Source organism: Apteryx mantelli, chromosome 7, assembly GCF_036417845.1.
Source record: "Apteryx mantelli isolate bAptMan1 chromosome 7, bAptMan1.hap1, whole genome shotgun sequence".
In the NCBI taxonomy this organism is placed as follows: Eukaryota; Metazoa; Chordata; class Aves; order Apterygiformes; family Apterygidae; genus Apteryx; species Apteryx mantelli.
The window spans coordinates 7,891,218-7,913,982 of NC_089984.1; the positions used below are offsets into that span (position 1 = coordinate 7,891,218).

At 38.7% G+C, this 22,765-nt stretch overlaps 1 protein-coding gene across 5 annotated transcripts in view; it reads left to right on the forward strand.

Annotated features, from left to right (window-relative positions):
- Positions 1–2,882: 2,882 nt before the first annotated feature.
- HERC4 (HECT and RLD domain containing E3 ubiquitin protein ligase 4) overlaps positions 2,883–22,765 on the forward strand; it is a 37,660-nt gene continuing 17,777 nt past the window's right edge. For 3 of the 5 annotated variants that reach the window (XM_067299761.1, XM_067299765.1, XM_067299764.1), the window contains exons 1-14: positions 2,883–3,060; positions 3,931–4,036; positions 5,326–5,615; positions 8,475–8,634; positions 10,084–10,160; positions 12,373–12,594; positions 14,086–14,177; positions 16,675–16,805; positions 17,754–17,914; positions 18,313–18,389; positions 20,529–20,653; positions 21,174–21,233; positions 21,767–21,878; positions 22,360–22,549. In XM_067299761.1, coding sequence (XP_067155862.1) covers positions 5,390–5,615; positions 8,475–8,634; positions 10,084–10,160; positions 12,373–12,594; positions 14,086–14,177; positions 16,675–16,805; positions 17,754–17,914; positions 18,313–18,389; positions 20,529–20,653; positions 21,174–21,233; positions 21,767–21,878; positions 22,360–22,549 — 1,633 coding nt within the window. In that variant the 5' untranslated portion in view covers positions 2,883–3,060; positions 3,931–4,036; positions 5,326–5,389. The other 2 variants (XM_067299763.1, XM_067299762.1) reach the window with 2 other exon arrangements.

Below are 22,765 nucleotides of genomic sequence, written 5' to 3' on the forward strand. Positions count from 1 at the left end.
GGCAGTAGCCAGGCATTGCTATTTTAATAATGACAGTACAACTGAAAATAGTTTCCTGCTTGTTATGTCCATTAATAAGAAGGCTGTGCAATTGTAACAGGAAGCCCTCTGTGCTAAGGTACTTAGAAGGGATAAATCCCTTTGTTGAAGATTTAGGCTTCCTTTTTTCACTCTCAGTGCAAAATACTATTTTTTTACAAGCACTAGAATGGGCATTGGAAATTTTGAGGCATCCAGCAGTTATCCATAGGCTCATCTATTAAGCTATACATATACAAAAATGAAATTATTTTGATGTGTCAGTCAAAATTGATAAAGCATTGGTAGAAATCCAGAAAACAGTAAACTCTGTGAGATTGCCACTGTAAAATTCCTACCATATTTCTCACACGGTGAGACAGGGACTGTCCGCTCTCAGTGGAGTAAATAAAAGTCTCTGGGATGCTGGGCCTCTGCGGCCAGGCCAGGCCAGGCTGCAGGGATCCCGTACCCTCCCGTTGTCGCACCTTCCCCTGCTCCCCCAGCTTCTTTCTGGCAGCACGGTCAGCACAAGCCTGCTCACCCCCATGGCTCTGTTGCCCACTGCAACTGCAGAGCTGCATTGGGGCAGAGATTTAACAGCACTGGGTGCAGCAGCAGTCACGCTGAGGAGCAGCAACTCCGAGGCGTGCTGTGCCGTCGGGGTACATACTCCCTCTCCCCCGCCACTTGTGTATCTGTAGCCCTATGAAGGAAGGGGATTTCTCGAGGCATGAAGATAGACATGGTATGGCTTAATTGGCACAGAAAAGAAAACTTCCCAAGACAGGTCGTAAGGGAAATAAAAATATGGTTTATGCTTAATTTCAAGATACATTTGAATTATTTAATTAACAGTAATCTGATCTTAGCACTAAAATAATTCTTTTAAATAAATGGCTATGTGTTACACAAGGAAGGTGAGGTTTGTGGGACAGCATTATATATTGTTTCATGTGTTACATGTTTCTTATTTAACGTGTTAGGCCAGTTACACCAAAATACTTTTCTATGTAAAACTTCTGCTAGGTGTATTAACGTTATCTTCAAGTGCATGGACACATCTCCACATGCTGGTCAAAGGACACATTGCACAATGAATGACTGTTAATATTTAAAATCTACTCCACAGTGTAACTACTTGCAGTTACTATCCTGGTGGTCTCATACGTAAAGGGAAAAGGAGTTCAGAACATATGTATAATAGCCACTGCTAACTTTCAGTTCATACCTGCAGAATGGAAAAGGGCAGATCAGTCACATCTCTCCTTTAAATAACAAACCCGTTTATTTGCTACCCTGAAAGTGCTGTATCATTTAGACTTTGTCAGCTATGCAGCTATCTCATTTACTCTATGTATGAATTTAACATTTCTGGTTTTGATCTTTACTGATAAAATTACAACCCCAAATGCTGAGAAGTCCTGCAGAGTCTTACCTATTTAGATGCACACAGGAGTGTTTAATGGCTGGCCAAAGCTATCCCATTTACTTTTTTTTTAAATACTTTCCATTAAAGAGCAAACAACCTCAAAGATATCAACTGTTTTATCCCATAGCTTGCAAAATCATTTGCTGTAAAGCATGCCTGATCCTGGCCCTTTTTACTTCCTGACCTACATAAACCTGGACCACAGAACTACTATAGAAGCTGCTAAATAAGGAAATTCCACGTTTGGATTCCCAATCCAGTTCACTTACATAAATTGCAATGGATTTTTTTTTCCCCAGTACTTAGCAAAATCTTATAAAAAAGCTAAAAATGGGTCTAGTGTGTTGACTGAACTTACTGTTGCCCCACTAAAGATACACACTTAGCGAAACAGCTGTTTTAACATGCCCGGCTTATATACGCTCTGACACTGAGTCCAGCTTGTAACCTGAACGCAAAATATTTGACCTACCAGAAAATCGCATCCCTTTCTATTAAAGAATTTTTCTCATATAGTTTCAGCATTAGAATGAAATGCCCGTTGTGGGAACTGGAGGCCCTAGCCCCATCCGACTCCCTGAACCCCAAGCCCCAGCGGGGATGCTGGCGTTGGCACGGCTTCCCCACGCCGCAGCAGCAGCATCGGCAACACCTCGGGGGAAGGCGTCCGCGATGTGGGAAAGTTACTGGCAGGTACCCGAGCACGAGCAAGCAGTTCCTTCCCCCTCGCAAGAAAACAGAGGGAGGGGGCTCCCCAGGTCATACGCGCTTTCACCTTCTTGTTTTAAATACAGCGATGTAATACAACGATGCTAGTGCTTGTAGTGTTTGAATTCTGGGTTTTTTTGCATTCACTTGTTCCAAAATCAGAGTAACTAAAGCTGCAGTCATCAACCCAGAAAGCATACTCAAGGTAACAGCACACCTGCACTACTCAGACTTTTGTTTTTCCTCAGTTTTGCTGTACTTTTTTCCCCAAACCCTGGGGAGATGCAGTTTTCTCAGCAACCGTATTATTCCGTCGTGTCTCCTCTCGTGCTCACTTCTCCCTGTCGGTTGTGAATTTCTCAGCTTAGCCTCTCCATAGGCAAATAGCAATTACTTGAGTCACGCGGTTACTCATGCTCTTTATTCACCACCTGGCCTTCCCCCGGGAACGCTGCCCGCCTCGGGGGGCCTCGCTGCCGGGGGCACCGGGCCGGGACGCCCTCCCCGCGCCGCCAACGGCTCGCGCGGGCCGTTAAACGGCCGCCGCGGCCGCCGCGCGCCCCTTCTCCTCCTCCGGCGGCGGGGCGGGGCAGGCGTGGCTGCTGCGCACCACCCGGCGCTTGGCCCCGTGACGTCACGCCGCGCCGCCGCCCCGCAGCACGAGGCCGGGGCGGGAGGAAGTGGAGCGGGCGGGGCGCGCGCGTGCGCAGCAGCGCGGCCGGGCCCTGTCACAGCTGCGGGGTGGGCGCCGCTCGCCCTCGCGCGCTGGCCGGCGAGCGCCTGCGGCGGCTGCGCCAGGCTGGACCGGGCAGGGCTGGACCGGACTGCGCCGGGCTGGGTCGGACTGGACTGGACTGAACTGGGCCGGGCCGGGGCGCGGAGCGGAGCGGAGCCGCCGCCCGGTGAGTTCCGCCGGGTTGTGACGCGCCGCTCGTGAGGCGGGCGGGGGCCGCCGGGGGCCGCCTGCCCCTCTGCGGAGCCGGCCGCCGCCACCGCCCTTCAGCCGCGCGGGAGGGCGGCCGGGCCCGCGCTCGGTCCGCCGGAGCCACGCCGTGGGGAGAGGGGGAGGGTGGGTGCGGCGCGGCGCGGCGGGCCCCGGGGGCGGCGGCGGCGGCGGGGCAGGTGCGGGGCGGTTGGCCGCTAGGACCGTTACGGGAGGCGCCGCTCGGCGGCTGCGGCTCTCTGCGGCGCCGCCCCGCCTGAGCGGGCAGGGGCCCCAGCGCGGCGGCTCGCTGCCGGGGCCGCTCCCCCGCGCCGGGGCCGCGGCTGCGGGCGGCGTCCCGCTCGGCGGCGGCGGCGGCACCGGGCGGGAGCGGGAGGCGCAGCGTGGGCTCGCGTCGGCGCGCGCCGGCAGTGCCCTCACACGGTGTGCTCCAGCGCACGGGAAGCATCCAGACTCTTCCTTGGCCCCGTTACTCGCCCTGTCCCGGTGGGAAGGGAGTTGGGCGGTTTCCTTTCTCTCCGCTGTTTGGTGTCGGCCTTGGACAGGCTTTGACGTCACGCGTAGTAGTATCCCACAGCTGACAGCGTGAGGTAGCTTTCATGACAAGGGAAAAATACTGCCTGGATTTGAGATCAAAGTACGAAACTTCCTTGGATGCTGACTTTGACAAAAACAACAAAACAAAACAAACTTCTGTGGGGAAAAAATACATGTGTTCCTTTAGAAAAGAGACGTCCCTTTCTTTTTTTCCCCACCTGGAGTTAGATCTCAACTGTGGAAATCTGGAAGCACTGTAATCATAAGTCTTTTCTAACTTCTTGTGTTGCAGGTTGAAGCTTGCATTGCTGTCACTGTTACGGATGCGTGAAGGTTGCTGTTACATAGCTGTGCCTTAACCAAAGGCGTCTTCGTTTTAATGTCCCCATCTGAATGTGGTAGGATATACCTAGTAATAGCTAGAGAAGTATTTGATCATGCATCATGTCCTGAGATAAGTAAACTAAATGCAATATATTTTAAGCTGTTTGGCTGTTTCTTTGCATGAGATCATGAAAACAGACATCTTGTTTACTGCAAATAGGCTTCTGCAAAGAAAAATAGTTCATCCTGTTGTGCTGGCAAAAATTTTGCCATTCTTCAGTGTTTTATAACACTTCAGTGGTATCTGCTGTCAGATTCCTATGAGCGCTTTTGTATCTGTGTAACTCTCATACGTCATGACCCTTCAGAAGGTAAGACTGAATGCATTAGCAGTATTTGTAGTGCATTTTACTCTACATTCCATTATTCATGCTTTCTTAATTATAATGATCACTGAAAATTAGCAGAAATTTTATGTTGTGTTGCACTGATTCTTGAATTGCTCTGAAAATACGGGGAAATTGCTTGTTATGGAAATGTAGTGTAAGTAATGTTGAGAATATCATCACAAATTCTCTGTAATACTGAATACTGACAATGAAAAAGAAGCATAGCTTTGTATCCTCTCCAAGTAGGTACAAAGTCTGTCGGCACAAATACTGATAAGGTGTGATCTAGGCATTACGAAGCAGGATTTGCATGGATGAGTTTGCGTATGTCATGTTACTGCAGAAGTATCTATGAAGCTGTAGTCTGTGTTGATAGTAGTGCAGATGGGGGCCTGTGTTGCAGCTGTCTGTCTATTTATTTTTAATTGAAAGTTCGGTTGACTCATACTTGTTTGGATATAATGAGTGACACATCATTTTATTCTTTGTGTTGCGTAACTGGTTTGATCAGGACTGACCAATTTCTTCCAAGCTGTGAGTCAAGTGCTGTTTTGGGGGATCTTCTGGAAGCCACTCATAGTGCTTTCGGCTTTTCCATGCTCCAGGTTGCACTGTCTCGTTAAAAGGCATTTGAAGCCATTTGCACTGGGTAGAGTTGGTTGCGATTGCCATTTGTATGGTTCTGAATTGGGGATTAAGGAAGTTCTATGAAGATAATTACACTTAAAATTTTGAAACGTGTAAAACTGAGGACCTGTACATTTAAAAAATTGTACATGAAATGGGAAAGAAAGCATCTTACTTCAGAATTCATGTAAATACTGTCTGAGAAGGTAAATTAGACTTTTTAAAATCTTTCAATATTTCAGGTCTTGATATATAGAAAATGAAATGTGTGGATGACATGCTATATAGGAGATAACGGACTTTATAAACAATACTGAAAAATTGTACATTTTTCTTTCCTTGAACAGCTACGCAGAAAGGAAGTTTTAGAAAAGTGAAGCTGGACGATCTCTGATCAAGAGAAGCATAAACATGTTGTGCTGGGGAAACGCATCTTTTGGACAGCTTGGATTGGGTGGAATTGATGAAGAGATTGTTTTAGAACCCCGAAAAAGTGTTTTTTTCTTAAATAAAAGGATCCGAGATGTGGGATGTGGACTCAGACATACTGTTTTTGTCCTGGATGATGGGACTGTTTATACATGTGGATGCAATGATCTAGGACAACTAGGGCATGAAAAAGCCAGGAAAAGACCCGGTAAGTTTAGGAGTATTGACCTGTGGAGTGTGTGTGTATATGTTTGTATGCATCTTTCACTTTGTTATGCTACAAACAGTGGCAGTTTGTGCATGTGCTGAATTGTATGCACAGTAGTTCTTCCAAGAATGGGCATATTTCTACTTGAAAAGCATTCCGTTGCTTGGATCACATCTTGTGACAGTTGGAAACAGCCAACTGTGAAACGTCCGTGTCCCCAAATTTTTGCTCACCATGCAGCTGGACAGTGCCGCTATTTTTTTTGTTTCCAGTGTGGAATCACTTTATCCAAGACTGTGGGGATCATTGGCTGTTTTTAATCCTGAGGGAAGGTGATTTGCTTCAGTACATGGGCTACTATTGTATTCTATTATGTATTTGGCTATTGGAAGATGGTAGAAATTATTATTTGGTATACCATAGTTGGGAAATGTGCCATGTGTTTTTTAACTGTCCAATGTGTGATGTGGAGCAAGTCTGATTAAAGCAACATTCTTAATTTTCTCTCTTTTTTTTCTTTTAAAGAATTGAAAACTTTTGATAAAAGACATTTCAGCCTATACACTATTATAGGAATAGTATTTGGATAAGCCTGAAGGATGCAGTATACAACTTCTTTGGTCTTTTTTCTTCCTTATCTATGTTATGTGCATATTCCTGCTTGCTGCTAGTACCGTTCTGTATCAGGAGTTGGTAAACATCTTGTAGGGACTGCAGAGGAGTGTGCACATGGGCTCCCTTCAGAGCGGTGCATGTGAGTCATATCTGCATGCTACTGAGAGATATGGAACGGTGCTTCTGGCAGTACTTACAGCATAATGAAAGCAAACCAAAAAGGCTTAGTAAGAGTTTATTCTAATATCTCTTACAGCAATTTTGCAAGCTACTTGGTACAACAATAGATACAAACATTCAAATTGAAATAATGCCTTTTTCAAGCAGTTACTACTCCTCTAGTATGTAATAATTTAATAGTTCTTTATTCAGAGTTTCAGTTTTGGTGCCAAGTAAAGATTTTTCTTGCATAGTTGATATGTAACTTTTAAAACTAATCTTGACTTTTATCAGGAAACAGTAAATGGATATTAAAAGTGATAAACTTTAATCTTGCGTAAACATCTGCTTCATGAACATAAATAGAGACTCAACTTGTTGGACTAACTCATAATAAATTCTGAATACTTGTAACCCACTTTGACAATGATGCTGAATTATTTTTTTTTTAAATCTAAAAATTACCATAGAGAATCTGACTTAATTTTTTTGTTTTGTTTTATGGCAGGCTTGTCTGAGCTTTATCTGAGTTTTCCCATGTAATGGACAAGTAGTTCCTATAAATATGTTTTTTAACATGCTCAGACACAACAGTTATGAGGATTATAGTGTCGTCCTCTCTAATTTTTCTTCTATCCAGAGGTTACTGACAATATTGTTGAGTGTGAAGTAGGAACACTGGGATTACTTTCATTGGGCAGTCCTAAGAGGTTCAATGTCTTTAGAAATAGACAGATGCTCTCTTTTGGATGTATTGGTGATAACTAAAGATGCTTTTGTCACTACCTGCTTGTCTTTGCCAGCTCAGTGTCACCAGTGGTGCTGGTCAGCTGTGCCTCACCTCATTCCTCCCCACAGACAGAGCTCTGCAGGCCATAGGGATTGTGCGAATGCTCCTTAATCTGTATTAGGCAAAGTCAGCCCAGCTGGTTTAACAGGCAGTGAAGACAGTCGGAGCTAATCTGCATGATGTTGCCTGAACTGAAGAGCGTTTACCTGACCTCTTTCACTGACAGAGCTATGGAGACTAATGGGCTGAAGTGGGCTGGTAACCTCTTTAATCAGACCAGCTGTTAGCAAAATGAATATGCTTGCTGCTTTTGTTATTTTCTTTTGGAAACTGGTTGTCTGCATGTTGTGATACTGTTGGCTACTGTTTTGAAACTGACTTAGACTATGTTAGGCTTTGTTTACAGTCTGTGTTACATTGATGATATGCAGGCTTTTTCAGCGGTGTGCGGTTCTTAAGCTGGAACAGAATTTGACGTATTTGAAAACTGGGCATAAAATGTCCAAGCAGGCACTTATTTAAGAGGACTTTGAAAATTCCAGGCTTAATAACAGGCTCTGATATTTTCCCCTTTACTGTCACTGAAGTGAAAATGTTTGACTTCTGATCACAAGTCATAAGCATGTATACAAAGCTTGAGTGCATCCAAATAAATTTAAAGGTATTGATGCAGACTACTGGGAGAAATCACAGTACTGTAGTATTTGCTTTGCAGAGGTATGCATTGCATGCCTAGAAAATTTACGCTTTAAGATTGGTTTCTACAGCATTTTGCATCGTAAAGAGGACATTGTGTAGTTCATTGCAAGATCGATGGCTTTAGTCTTTAACTTGCCCTGCTTTGTTTTGCAGGGTTTTTTTAATAATGAATAGGTGAATTTAAGTCACTGTGGTGCAATGTTTTCCTCTTACGTAATGTCTACACGTGTAGACATTTGATAATAATCTATTTGACCTTAATGTTAATTGAGTTTATGCACTCATTTTCAGGTGTCAAGGTTAGAAGAAACCATTATGATCAAACTGCAGTTTTTGTGCATTTCTTTATATTGGTGCATTAAGTTAACTCTAGATCAAGTTGTTGGATTACTTTGGTGCATCAAATTTAATCTACTTCTCCTGGGATAGCATGCTGATAATTTTAGCTGTATGATGTTTTGGCAGGCTTCTAGGCTTATTTGTGTGATTTCATTTTATACCTTAGTAGACAAATGTCTATAAGCTGTAATGAGCAAAATCTGCTCATTACTATCAAGCTTTTTTTTTTTAGATTAACTTTTTTTTTTTTTTTGTAGAGCATGTTGGTGCACTGGATGCTCAAAATATTGTAGCTGTATCTTGTGGAGAAGCTCACACGCTTGCACTGAATGACAAGGGTCAGGTATATGCTTGGGGTCTGGCTACTGATGGACAGCTTGGCTTGCCTGGAACAGAGGAGTGCATCAGAGTGCCCAGGTTAAAAAATAAGTTTATAATAAAGTTACTGTGTTTGAAAAAATGTACTTAAATCACGTTGGCCAAGCTATTCTGGTGTTATAATTAAAAACAAACATTAGAAAGTGTATTTTAGCTATGGCACTTGAATGCTGTGGCCTGTTTATTTTCTTTCTCAAAAGTAGCTTATTTGAGAAGTGTGGTGTAGGTTTGGTTGTTCTGTTTTTTTAATAGTAGTCTCCTAAGGATGGAAATTATGTGGGAGAAGTAGTATGAGTATTTTAAGAATATAAATGGGGATCAAAAACTGCCATTTAGGAGTTAGAGAAGCAGAATGTTAAACTTTCATAACCAGTTATGGGGTTACATTTGAAGAAGGCCATTTGCTATCTGATCTTTCAACTGTAGTTTTCACCCTGAGGTTTTTTAGCTGTGATCGAATAATACGTCTCCTAGTTCTGAAACTGTATAATAAACAAACTTGCTTTACAGCTCCAAAGAATTTTATCTGGTGTAGTATTTGCACTATGCTGTAAGCATTCCAGCAAACTGAAGGCCCGCAAGCATACATTTTTACTGTGATGAATGGGTTCACTGAAATCAGTAGAACTGTCCATATCAGTAAATTTATATCTTTGCAGGCTAGAGGTTTTCTTTTCTAATTTTCTTATTATTTTTACGTAGAAAAGTAATAGTTCCTCAGAACAGTAGTCATTTGTAACTTGACCAAGGCTATATGTGACAGATGTATAAATGTGAATAATGTATAACTAAAATAGAGCTCCTTTATGTATATCAAAATTAAAAGCCTTTTACATGGCTTTTACAGACTCCTGTTTTTCTCATCAAAAGCTGACAGTATACTATCATGTTGTATATTGGTTTCATGCACCTTTGCAAATATTTTCAACTTCCTGATGAAATTGTGAACTTGAACAATGCTGGCTACTAGCTCTGCAAGCTGAAGTTTTGGTTTCATTGAGATTAATGTTAGTGGAAAGAAAAAAAATTTTTTTGATCGTTCAAATTGAACGGAATGTGATTCAGTTTTTATATCTAATATCAATGTGAAAAAGAGTAATACACTAAAAACCTTTTTTCCCCCTGAAGACTAGAAAGTAATTGTCTTCTGATTCTTGCTTTCAGTGTTCATTCTCTCCATTCAGCTGTGAGACATCTCCTTCCTAGTGTCTCCAAAGCAGACAGTTCTCCCTAATTCTTCATAATGGTCACTTACTGACTTCATTAATTTAAAAATAAGGCAGAACCTATTCTTCAGAGGAGCTAGCAAAGAAGCTTGACTTAAGACTTGTAACTTTACTAAATAGCTTTTAATTTAAATTAGAATATTTAAATTACTTTCATACGTACTTCAGTGAAAAGGCTTCACTTTTTTGTTATCCTCTCATGTGACTATATTTCATACCATGACCTAGTAGCTTAATTCTTTCTGTTTTCTTACCCCAATAGAAATATTAAAAGCTTATCAGAGATCCAAATTGTGCAAGTTGCTTGTGGTTATTATCACTCACTTGCGCTCTCGAAAGGTAAGCCAGATTTTTCTGAACTGTTGTGTAATCTCTTGCTCTGTAGTTTTAAAGGTTTCAGTATTTATTTATTTATCTTTAAAGGAAATGTCTTTTAAAACATGCTACCGCTTACCACAGATGGGATTTCACATTGGTAGTGAAAGCGTGATTTAATGGTGAATACTTCTATTGAAAAAATAAATGTACAAACTCCGTTTTCCTACTAGAAAAATGGAGTGTGTTAATGTTAATTGTTCTGCTTTTTTCTATGCTTTTTTGATTTTTATTGTCTTGCTGTTCTGTAATTTCCTTTTAAATTCGTTGTTGCTTCTCTCATTTTTCTCATCCCACCTCTTTTCATCCTGCTAGCCTGCTTCTTTGTCACTAGTCTTCTAGTTTACCCTGTAATTGAAGTTACCGAGGCTTGCGGGCATTGACTTCCTCGTCAACTTTTCTATTGCAAAGCCTCTGTTTTGTTGGTGCTTCTATAAAACTTCTGTCTTTAAAAATTTTCTGGGGCATTGAGAACATACTTAATTAGCTTCATTCATGTCAAAGTTTTGCATGTCTAATTAATATAGCTATCAAGAAGTTAAGATGAACATAAATTTAAATTTACTGCTTGTTTGTTTCATCATGACAAAATAAATTGAGCTGTGGCCAAAATTTCCATTTGAAAGAAATGGCTGCAGAACTGCTACCATTTTTATTTGTTTGTTTATTTTTAGTAGTTTATACTGACCACATGTGCCTTGATTCTGTACATAACTTTTCATAGGCATGAAATGAGTGTTTTCTGTGGCATTCTGTATTCACAGGTGTCCTTGCCCACTAAACCTAGTGGAATTCCTTTGTTTACATGATACGTAGACTGAGATTTAAAAATAACCCTTTGTCTGGATTAAGATCACAAATGCAATGTGGGAAGTAACAAAATAGTGCTGTATTACTGTTTGACTGGTCAAAGGTGCAAGAATTTAGTAGTAGCTTATCATTCAGAATTCACTTAGTGTTTTTAAATAGTCACAAGCTTCAAGTACAGCATCGCTTAAGAGTGCTATTTCCAGTTCATGGATTTGCAACTCTGTTTCTGTTCTTCAGATGCCTTGTCCTTTTTTTTTTTTTTTTTTTTGTATGGTTTTAAAAGAACCTGTCCAGAACCTAATAACCTAATACTTGAAATATAACAAGGTCAGCCACAGTCATGGCTTTGAAAAAACAGCCCTGCAGAGGAAGGAAGATGGTCTGACCTTATTTGAATTGGGCAGTTTCAGAGGAGACTTCACAGTATTTTGGATCTGCATATGGAATATTGATCAGACAGATTAGTTCATGTGATTATAAGTATGACTGGCATAGAATCTTTGCTGTTAAGTTTTTTTTTTTTTTTTTTAATTTTCACCTTTTCTACAAAAGAATCTAGGTAGCCTGTACCCCAGGGGATGAGCTTCCTTGTTTTCCTTCTTGATAAAATTTTTATTGGAAAAACGGAGATAGAAGACACAGATAAAGTTATTGTCTGAAACTCATCACGTCAGCGTCAATAAAAGCAAAATATCTTTGTGATTAGGTATTCATTTTTAGGATAGTAAATACCTTGGCAAAACATTAGTTGTTCTGTAGAGCTTTTACCTCTGAAAGTCTTCTTAATATAAATAGCTTTCTGATCTGTGATTCTTTAATATATTTTCTTTATAATCCATCCAGTGCCTTTATAAACGTTGAACTTCATTGATCATATCTTTAATGCAATACTTAAAAGTTTAAAATATGCTGCACTTAAAATGTATATGAAACTTAAACATGTGAATGAATAAACACTTCAGTGCTTGGAAATTGGAAACTTTTCATGTCCAATGTGCAGCTTCAGCACATTTTCTGCAGAACAATATGTGTACTAGTAGAACTCTCAGTGGATCAGAGTCTTGCTTCATAATAACCAAATGCCATTTAGCTGGCACTGTTGATACAGGAATGTTAAGAATAGTCTTGAAGGTTTTGAACTTGTTTTAAGTACTTTCAGTCTGCTTAAACTTTTTGGTTGAATGTCTGCAAATTACAGTAGAAGGTTTAGCTTTGAAAATGAATGGATCTGTTCAGTATGCATTTTCAAACTGAAAAATAGTTGAGGTGGCGTATGTAGCTGTCTGACTTTTGCTTTTAGTTTTTCTTAAAGCAAGTAAATTTTGTATGATTAAATTGACTATATTTCTTTTTTTTCTTTAAACAGGAAGTGAAGTGTTTTCCTGGGGACAAAATAAATATGGCCAGCTGGGTTTAGGTTATGAATATAAAAAGCAAACATCGCCACATGTAATTAAGTCTCTGCTGGGAATCCCTTTTGCACAGATTGCAGCAGGAGGAGCTCATAGTTTTGTACTAACTCTTTCTGGAGCCATTTTTGGATGGGGACGCAACAAATTTGGACAGTTGGGTCTTAATGATGATAATGGTAAGTAATCATTGCTTCAGTAAAATAGTTCATGCTGAAGGTCTCCGTTTGTGAATCTGAATTATAGCAATATTCCTAGAAAAGGAGCAGACAAAACAAGCCTTTGTTGAACATGGTTTGAGAGTGTCAACGTCATGTGATTCTTGTACAAGAAAGATGCATTTAATGAATGAAATGCATGTAATGAAAATTCTGACAGTGTTATATTGAAATTCTAGCCTGCAGGATTTGTTTTCTTTTCCAGTCCTAGATTTTTCTGTAACTTTGACTTCCTGAACTGGATCGGATTAAGATGCTGTGTAATAGTTACAACCTGAACTAAATTTTGGGTAGATTAAATTGCATGACAAAAACAGTAATTACCAAAGCTATTTAGTTGTTCAGTAGACGCATTTAAGGGAATCTCATTGTTTATTACTGCCTTTATTTTCCCTCCTCAGATGACTTTTAATAACCATTTATGAATTTCAGCTAACCATTTCCAAAATTTCCTCTCTTAGGGTACTGGTAACACATTAACAATTTCAAAACAAGTAGTTAGGCTAGATTGAACTTTGTTTCTTTATTAGTTAGATTTCCCAGTTGTATGCCCACTATCAGGGCAGAGCTCCAAGATGAGAGTATATGCTGTCATATTTTTGCAATGCACAATTTAATATAGAATAATCTGTAGCTAGTTTTATGGATTAAAGTTTTCTCATTGGTTCTTTGTTCTCTATGCCCTTTATAAAAAGGATAATGCAGTGCAGTTAAAATGTGTATCTGAAATAATGCTTTAAATCTGATCACACTCTCATGATAGGAAAAGCATATGTACTTTTCAGAAAGCAAGCTTTCATGGGAACTTCAGTTGCTTCTCTTTGGGATAGGTCTGATCCCAATTTTTATACAGCATCACTTCTCAATAAAATTCCCTTTTTTGTCTGGAGAGCTTCTCTTCCAAGTGTCTTTGTGTGCCCTGACAAATTTAGAGACATTAGCATTAATAATTATAAGATTTCTGTTATGCAACTGGATCACAACGTTGATTTGTTCTGGCAGCTGAAGGGAAGTTGTGTGCCTCTTCATTAGTCAGTGTTCCTTTCTATTACAGGTTTAGTAATATTGAATTATGACCAGCTAATATCAACTCCTGAAGAACTGAAAAACATGAAGTACATCACTCAAAAGATCTGTCATTTGTTTCCTTTTCTCATGGCCAGTGGCAGTTCTGATGTACTGTTGTATGTTTCATGATTTACACACTGACGTGCAAACATATGCTAGTGAAAATGAAGTCTGCTTGCTACAAAATATTTCAGTATAGTAGTATCTTTGTTTTTCTGTAATAACTTCCATCCCAAAGACACTCAGTCACTGTGATTGCATTATTTTAACAAATTTAAAATTTTTGTTTGATTGGAACGAGATTAGTGTAATGGGCATAAAATTACTTGTTTTCTGATTTTTATTTTCAAAATAAGCAATCTACTCCTGTATTAAACCTTTCAGACAGATATGTTCCTACACTGCTGAAGTCATTGAGAACTCAGAAAGTTGTTCATATATGTTGTGGAGAAGATCATACTGCTGCTCTTACAAAGGTATAATATTTAAAGATATGTTTATGCCTTGATTTTGTTTATTATTTACTATTCAAGTAGCATTTGCTCCTAAAAACATTCTAAATTCCATGTCTAATTTCTTCAGTGTGTAGTGGATGAAATTGTGGCAATGTTGGAAGAATGGTTAAGTATTTGAAAAACTTAACAAATACAAGGAATCTCATGGTAGTTCTAGATTTTTTTCAGATTTGGTAAAGTTAAGTATACCAGATCTAGCGTTGCTTATATGACAGTGCATGTTGCATTATTAAAATTGTGCAGGTATTGAAATTTACATTAGTGTCTGTTAAAGATATTAGCTGTATTCTGAATGTAATGCCTCTATTATTGTTACTTTTGTTATTGACCAGACCAAGTTGATTTTGAATCTAGATTACATGCCGCTATTTGCGGGTGGGGGGGGTGGGCACTGTTTAGGGTTTTCTTATGGAACTGCAATTTCTGCTTATGTACTATTGGCAAGCCAATAGAAGGTATTGAAGATTTACATTATCCACCGGTAAGTATTATAAAGTACTTGCAGTATGGGGTTCCATCAAAGGCTGGCTATTATTTCAGGGCTGATTTGGAAAAAAAGCATGTATTCTGTGTCAGTGTGACATGCTCTTACAGCAACACAGGAATCAAAATAGCTGGAGAGCTGAAATCTGTAAAGTTGCCCTATATGTAACTGTTGGCTAAATGCATCATTTGCAGACTTGTTTAAGGTTTGGAAAATTTTAGAAGCAACATAGAATGTGTAATGCAAGGGCTCGTTCTTACGCTAGTCATCAGCAAGACTGTGCATGTCAAGCTTCTAGTAGTCAAAAATACCTTTATTTTGTGGTGGATAATACAATATGTATATGACTTCCAGTGATTGATTCCTGTACCTTCCTTCCAGTGTTTTGATACTTGGATTAGACTTCAGCACTTAGGTATATATCAGTATGTATTAATACTTTGATGATTCCTTTTGTTCAGCACTCTTAAATGCATCAATTAAAAAAAATACTTTGAACTTAGTAGCAGTAGAAAACAATTCTGATCAACGTTCAGAAAGGTGACTAAATACCTGTTTAACTTCTGAATCTGTTGGATTCAGAATGTTATGAATGACAATCTTTTTTCAGTTTGATTTCTGAAGAAAAAAATCTATATTTCTGGAAAATGTACTTTTTTTTAAGTATGTTAGTTTGGATTATTACTTTGCAACAAATTAAAAGTTAGTTTGAAGAATATGGTCTGCCTCAATGTGGCCATTCTTTTGTTGCTTAGATGAGTTTAAGTTTCTACACTTAAAAGGAAAAGACTGTTCAAAAACGGTTGCTTTTTTGTCATAAAATAGTCTCTTGCTTTGCCTGAAAAAGACATGTTGCAACTTCGCAATCCTGAAATTGATACTGATGTATTGTGCAAAGTTAGGGAAATATAGAATGTAAAGAAAATGCAGCAATTGTTAATTTGCATTCTAAATGTTTGCCCCTTTTTAGTGTGTAGAAGTTAACTTCAAACTTGCTTTAAAGCTAATGGAGTGGATTAAGATACTGAATTTACTGTAAATTATATGAATTATTTGTGTTACCCATTTGTGTGGGTTCGTTTTCCCTTTCATGATAGAGGGGTCTCGATTTATCTCTTATGGACAATATTGTGTATTTTTTCAAGTCCTGCTGAAATTCAGAAATACCTGTCACTGTTTGTTATCCTGATTCAGTGAATGAGACTGTTGGTTTTTCTCAGCGGACGCTGCCATTTTAATGATGATTTCCAGCAGAGGTCCAATCTGATGCAGAGTAGGACTGAAAGAAACAGCTTTACAGTTGCAAAGCATTTGAAAATGGAAAGTTTCAAAGTTGTTGTAAGGTAAGTTGTACAACTTTTAAAAATGTTTCTGGTTTAACATTATTCCATTAGAGTTTTTGGTTAATTTTTTCATAAATTAATCAAAAACACTTTTAAAAAATGACTTGCCTTACAACGGTGTTGAATTTTTCTGGTTTCTTATGCTTTCAAATAATGAAGCTGACTATTTCAGTCATACTCTGCATCATCTGTCTGAGAAGGGCAACTTCCTATTTGGTAATTATTTTAAAACTTATATTCAGAATTTAAAAGCTAAAGTACATGTTTTAATAGTCTGAGTTTATATACCATTATAGTTCATCAAGAAAACTGGAAAAGAGGAAAAACGAGGATTAGTATCTATTAATTACACAAGTTAATGGCAGGACTATTGTATAATAATGTGGAATTTACAAGAACACGATTTACAAATAAGGTAATACCTGAAAACTGTGCCACATTTTCATAACTGCAATTAACTTGTGACCCTTACATATGTCAGGGTCCCCTTCTGTGTTTTTTTATTCCTTCCTTCCCCACAATTCCAAAACTATCAGACGAGGAGATTTGTTAAACCCCCTAGTTCTGATAAGTTTTTTTTTTTTGTTCTGAGATGTGCTCTCATTTTAATTCAAATAATTTATTTGTTTAGGAAGGTGGGGTTTTTACATTTGGAGCTGGAGGCTATGGTCAGTTGGGTCATAACTCTACCAGCCATGAGATAAACCCAAGGAAAGTTTTTGAACTTATGGGAAGTGTTGTCACACAAATCACTTGCGGAAGGTAAGTATTGTGTTCTAGCATTATGAATCGTATAAATAACTTGTTTTGTATAAAACATTATATTTGTTATAATAGGAAGTGCCTTTATTCTAACCGCAGTGGGAAAGGGAAGATAGTATAGTCTCTAACAAACAATGTTTAGAGGTTTCACTGGTATTTTTAAAGCATTAAGTAGAAGAACTAAAGGAAGCTATACCATTTGAGATCTCTGATTCTCTAAACTGAAAATGTGAATAATTAGGTACTGGTTATTTCTGTCACGTACTCATATTCTATTAAAGAATAAGTGCATTTGGGGAGGTACATGTGCTTAACTGAGGATAAGTGTAAAATTACATACTTTATTTTGTGGAAGTATCCGTAATACTGTACTTCACTTTGGTTCCAAATGGGGTTTTATTGTATTTATTATAATAGCACCCAAGAAATATGGAAAAAATTTCCAACACAGATGAGAATGTCCTTGTCCAAAGAATTGCATTCTAAGAAGACAAAATCAGGGCAAGATAATTTTTGAGGAGATGGGCACACTTTATTTGGATTAAAAAATATTTATGTATGCAGACCTGTCTTTCTAGTTGTTGGTTGACACTGGTTGAATCCATTCCCTTTTGATAATCTGCATTAATTTTATACTGCTCCTTCCCAAGTAGGAGAGAGGGCATCTAGAGTTGAAAGGAAAAAAGAGATGCAACCCAGCTGGTAGAAACTTCAAAATTCTGAATGTCCAGAGATGCCTTAAAGGTCCCTTTGCTTTCTGAACTTTTCCATGAAAATGGAGTTTTGCCTATTGGCAGTATTGCTAGTGGCAGTGCATTGCCTATGGAGGCATCGAGCATTTGATACTGCAGCACCTTTAACATAGCGTTCTAACAAAATTCTTAGTTTGGCCTGTGCAAAGCATGTTATGATGCTTAGGTTTTTGTTACTGAATTTTTTTTGCCCTAGGCAGCACACTACTGCATTTGTTCCTTCATCTGGAAGAATATATTCTTTTGGACTTGGAGGTAATGGGCAATTAGGTACAGGAACAACAAGTAATAGAAAAAGTCCCTTCACAGTGAAAGGAAACTGGCTTCCTTACAGTAATCAGTACCCACTAACCACAGGTAAGAACACCTGGCATAATTCCTTTTTGGATTTGTGTTCCTTTATAAGTGTTTTGCAAGTCTTGAGGTATAAATTAAATCTGTGCTATAGTAACTTTCTTCTAAACAGTTTGTTTTCACTGTGTTCTATTTCCTAAATTCCATTTGTGCTGTGGGAAATGCTCACTAAAATTACTTACTTGTGCTGTTGGGTTAGGTGCTTTGTTAGCACTAGACCTGACACTAGAGTTGTTAATGTTTCCCTCAGTTAAAGATAGTTTTAACTATTGCAGAGATCTGCTTTCAGCCAGATTATGTAACAAAGGAACCATTTCTTAATTGAGTGTATTGATTGCAGTGTCTCAAATGTTTCTCAAACTTAAGATTTCACTGTTGCCTGTGTTTTACTCTTATTACAGACAGTGAGGAATATTACTGTGTAAAGAGAATTTTCTCTGGTGGGGACCAAAGTTTTGCACACTACTTTAATCCACAGGTAATACATTAAAATATACTTTGGTTCCAAAGTCTGTCAAAGCTAAATTTCATATTTTAGTGCATTTTAAAAGATCTTAATATTGAAGATATGTAACTACATTGTAAAGGTGTCAGAAGGGTGTGAAAGCATAAGACACTTGGGTTAGTCAGTTTGGCAATCAGAGGACCTGGATCCAGTTATTGTGTGTTAATGGTCAGTAAGCCCTTGAGGCTTTTTGGCACAAGCTTTTTTTCCTGAGTGATGAATGCATGTCCTTGTTTTCTTTTCCTTTCCTAAAGGAAAAGGTGATTGCATGTCAGAGCTCTTCCCTCCTGCCCAGTCCTCTTCAGCAGCTCCTCGCTGTAGCTGTGGTTTTTTCTGCTCCGTAGCCGATATAGCATTCCGTAGTGATAAGGAAATAAATGGAGCTGACTTTCTGCTAAAAATTGAGAGGTGACAGTTTGTTGTGATGGCAGTTAATGCTAGTCTTAAGACAATAACTTTCTTTAAAAGGATAAGAATTGATTTGTTTGAATTCTGGTATGAAAAAAGGTCTAGAAGGAAAACTTGATAGTAAAAGTGGCAAGGTGGGAGGGTGATGAAAAGGAAATGCTCTTAGAGGGTGGTTTGGGAGAAAGAACAAGATGAAGATAGTCGGCTGGGTTGTATAGGGGCCATTTCTAATATAGGTCAGCAGTTTTGAGACCTTGCTGATGAACGAAGCACCAAGAGTTGAAGATGCAGGGTGAAAACAATAATTTGGATGAGAAAGAAAATAGTGAGATTTTAGGGAAACCTAATAACTTGTTTGTTATCAAGAAAAACTGAGTACAGGTCAGGCTTGTAGCAAGCCTTTGCTCCCACAGCCTCTTCTGGTTGTACAGCACTAATAATTTGCTTGCCTTTTTTTAAAATAATTCTAGTTGGGTTTTGGTAAACTATTTCTGTACTTGAGAGAAGCTGGCTGATAGGATGTAGATTGGAAAAATGACTGACAGTAATATAGGCTCAAAATGTGTATTAAAACTTCTTTTAATGTGATTTTCATGCAAGTTCCGTAATCACTTAAGTATATTCTGACTGACTCAGTGAAGTGGAGACTGTGTGAATGCAATTGCTGTGTTTTGTTCTGTACAAAAGTATTAGCAATAGATGAACTTTGATGCTGCAAAAGTGTCCCCTTTAGTACTCCTTAGTTTAGAAATTTGTATCGAATTCTTTCAAAGTTATTTGAGTACTGTACTCTTGGGACTTGTGTGTCCTTGCCAGATCAGGGGTCTCAGACAGCCAAAATCTGTTTGTGTTTTCTCAAGTTAGTTTTTGGGGCAGTTCAGCTCCCTGAATCACCCTGAGCTTAAATGACACTTGCTGGCACAAGGGAGGCAGCCAGAGGTTTTCTCATTTTGATCCTGAAGAATGGGATCAGAATTATGGATTTTGGGAACAGCTAGTCATTAGGCTGTCAGCTGTGTTGTCAGACTGCACTCTCAAGGGAAATATGGCACCCTTTAGTAGTTTAACTTTATTCCTGGTGCTGCTTTTCACCTCTCTTTGAACCAATAGTCCTACTCAAAACGAACTTCTTGCCTCCAGTCTGTTGTTCTCTATTAGAGACCTTGCTGGGATTCATTCAGTATAAGCAGTACATCAAAATGTAATAGCGGCTCATCAGATGATGCAGTAAATGTTCAGAGAAGCATGATACAGTTTTTTTTCCCCCTGAGAGGACTCTGCAGGGAGTGGGGTAGGAGAGCAGCTGTCCAAAAAATCGAATGGCTCCTTTTCGGCATGCTTGCAGCCTCAACTAAATGGCTGATAGTGATGAGGGAGAAGAGAAGGAGATATTCTGTGCTCATGTCTGATGCATGTTTAGTGTTCACATTCTAAAAAAGTACTTGTCTGTTTAGGAAGGTTACCATGAAGTAAGTTGTGGTGTGAACTGACACACTAATCTGGGTGGTTTTAGTGTGTGATAGCTTACTCTGCTCTCATGGTGAATGCAGAACTGCTAATTAAATTAAATTTATCCCTGAGTTTATTTCGCAGTAATTGTCCGGGTAGGCAAATTGTTAAAGAGAACGAGAACTTAAACACAGGGTTGCTTTTCTGGAAGTAAAATTTATGTGCCTAATGCCTTACGCTTTCTTTAAAATTTAGAACATGGTGCCACCAGATGATTTCAGGTACCCTGACTTTTTGAAGCAGATTTGGACTGTGAATGAAACATTTATTCAGAGATTGTTGACTTTCCCATCTGGAAGACTTCCTGCAGAGATAGCTAAGTAAGTACTATTGAGGAAAGAAGTCTTGCATAATTGCATGCATGATTTCTGCATTAGTGTGGATTTGAACATACATAGCAAAGCTCTCTTTAATTACTGATTTTATTATATGCAGAGCTTTTGCTATGCTTTCATTGTTGTGCTTTTAAAGCAGTTTAGATCCTTCTATGTCATCTCTGTCACAGTTTAGGTCACCATTCTATACAGGATTAAGATATGTGTATGGTTGCACATCAGAAAATAATAGTAGATGTAAAGGAAAATCAGAAACTTGAACCTTATTGCTCCTATTTCATTAAGGAAAGGATCACAGAGAGAAAAAAAACTAATACTTGTGTTTTGAACAGTCTTCACTGAGTCTTGAATGGAGGTTTTATCTGATGTTTTTTAGTCATATTAAAATCACAGTTACATTCTATGTGAAATGTAATTCATTAGGAATTAAATTCAGTTCTTTATGAGAAATGCTAATTTGTAAAAAGAAAACAAAAGATATAACATTTCATATGAACAATTTCAGTGAAATCGATGGAACCTTCTCCTCAGCTGGGTGCCTGAATGGGAGCTTTTTGGCTTTGAGGTAAGTGGTCAAGCTTTTAAACAAGCATTCTTGTGAGATGAAGAGTTAATGGTAGCTACCTTCCTAGTGCCTCATTTCAACTAGAACGCCTTCCCCCTGGATCTGTACCTTACTGTTACTCTGATATCCTCAGCTTGCTCTTTAAGCTTTTCTCTACTGCTGTGTGGTTTGTCACTTGACCCAAATGCAGCATGTCTCATGCTAGTCTTTGCAAGTGTGTGTCATCTGGCTGCTGTTGCATGAGCCAACAGAACTTGTTACTTCTCAGGCACAGATCATGTATAATCCAGGAGGAATATATTGCATAGATTATTGTAAAACTTAATATTTTTAAGCTATTGTCTTGCAGTCAACTTTGGAGGAGATTCTTTAGTGGCTTCAGAGGTTATCTGAGAGATGAGTATCTGATACTGTGATCTCTCATATTTCAATTCCTTAGTAAATAGGGCTAAATATTAAAGGTGAAAAAGTTGGAGAGGGATGATGAACACAGAATTCAATCTTTTTCCCCATATTATTTTTTCTTGCTGCAGCAATGATGATCATTACAAAACCAGCGTTAAATTCTCAGGGATTGATATGAATGCTGCTAGACTGCTATTTCACAAACTTATACAGCCTGACCATGCTCATATATCACAACAGGTTTGTCCTGCATGTTTTCCTTACGTTTGGGATTATCTTTCTTCATTATACTTATCCAGAAATGCAGTTGTTTTGCTTGGTCTGACCTTTTTCTTTTAATAACTTTCTTTACGCAATCACATACCAACTACAAATAGGTAAAGCTATAATGTTGTGGCAGTTAGGTAACACCATTAGCATATTGTGTTTGTATTTTAATATTAATATACTGTCTTGTTTTCTAAATTTACCATATTTTAATTTAAACTCTTTTTTTCCTAGATTTTTTTTATCTAGGAGGGGGAAAGGTACTAAATAGCTTTGGTTTTGTGTCTGTGCAGATATGGGCAATGACATTACCAAAGCAATCCTTTGTAACATGTACCCACTAATTTCAAATAGGTGCTGATCTCTTAATTTTTTTCCTGAAAGTTTTATTGTTGTTGTTTTTCCCAAGTGTGCAATTGCATTAAAATAAACTGAATTTTATTCTGCTCTGTAGGTTGCAGCTAGTTTGGAAAAGAACCTTATTCCCAAACTGACGAGCTCCTTACCAGATGTTGAAGCCTTGAGGCTATATCTCACTCTACCAGAGTGCCCACTGATGAGTGATGCAAACAATTTTACAACGTTAGCTATTCCTTTTGGAACAGCTATTCTGAACCTAGAAAAAGCTCCCCTGAAAGTTCTTGGTAAGATATTTAATTCTTCACTGTTGAAACTAAGGATCTTCAGATGAAAATCTATAGAAATTCCACCAGTGAAGACATGGTCTCAGCAACACCTGCTTTGTATTCACAGTTCTGTAGAATTCCCTGATGAGAAAGTTAAGAGCTCATGTTGCTCCATGTGCAAGCAAGCAGCCTCCTCTTGCTTCTGGCTGAGCTAACCGGCAGTCCGTATAAATT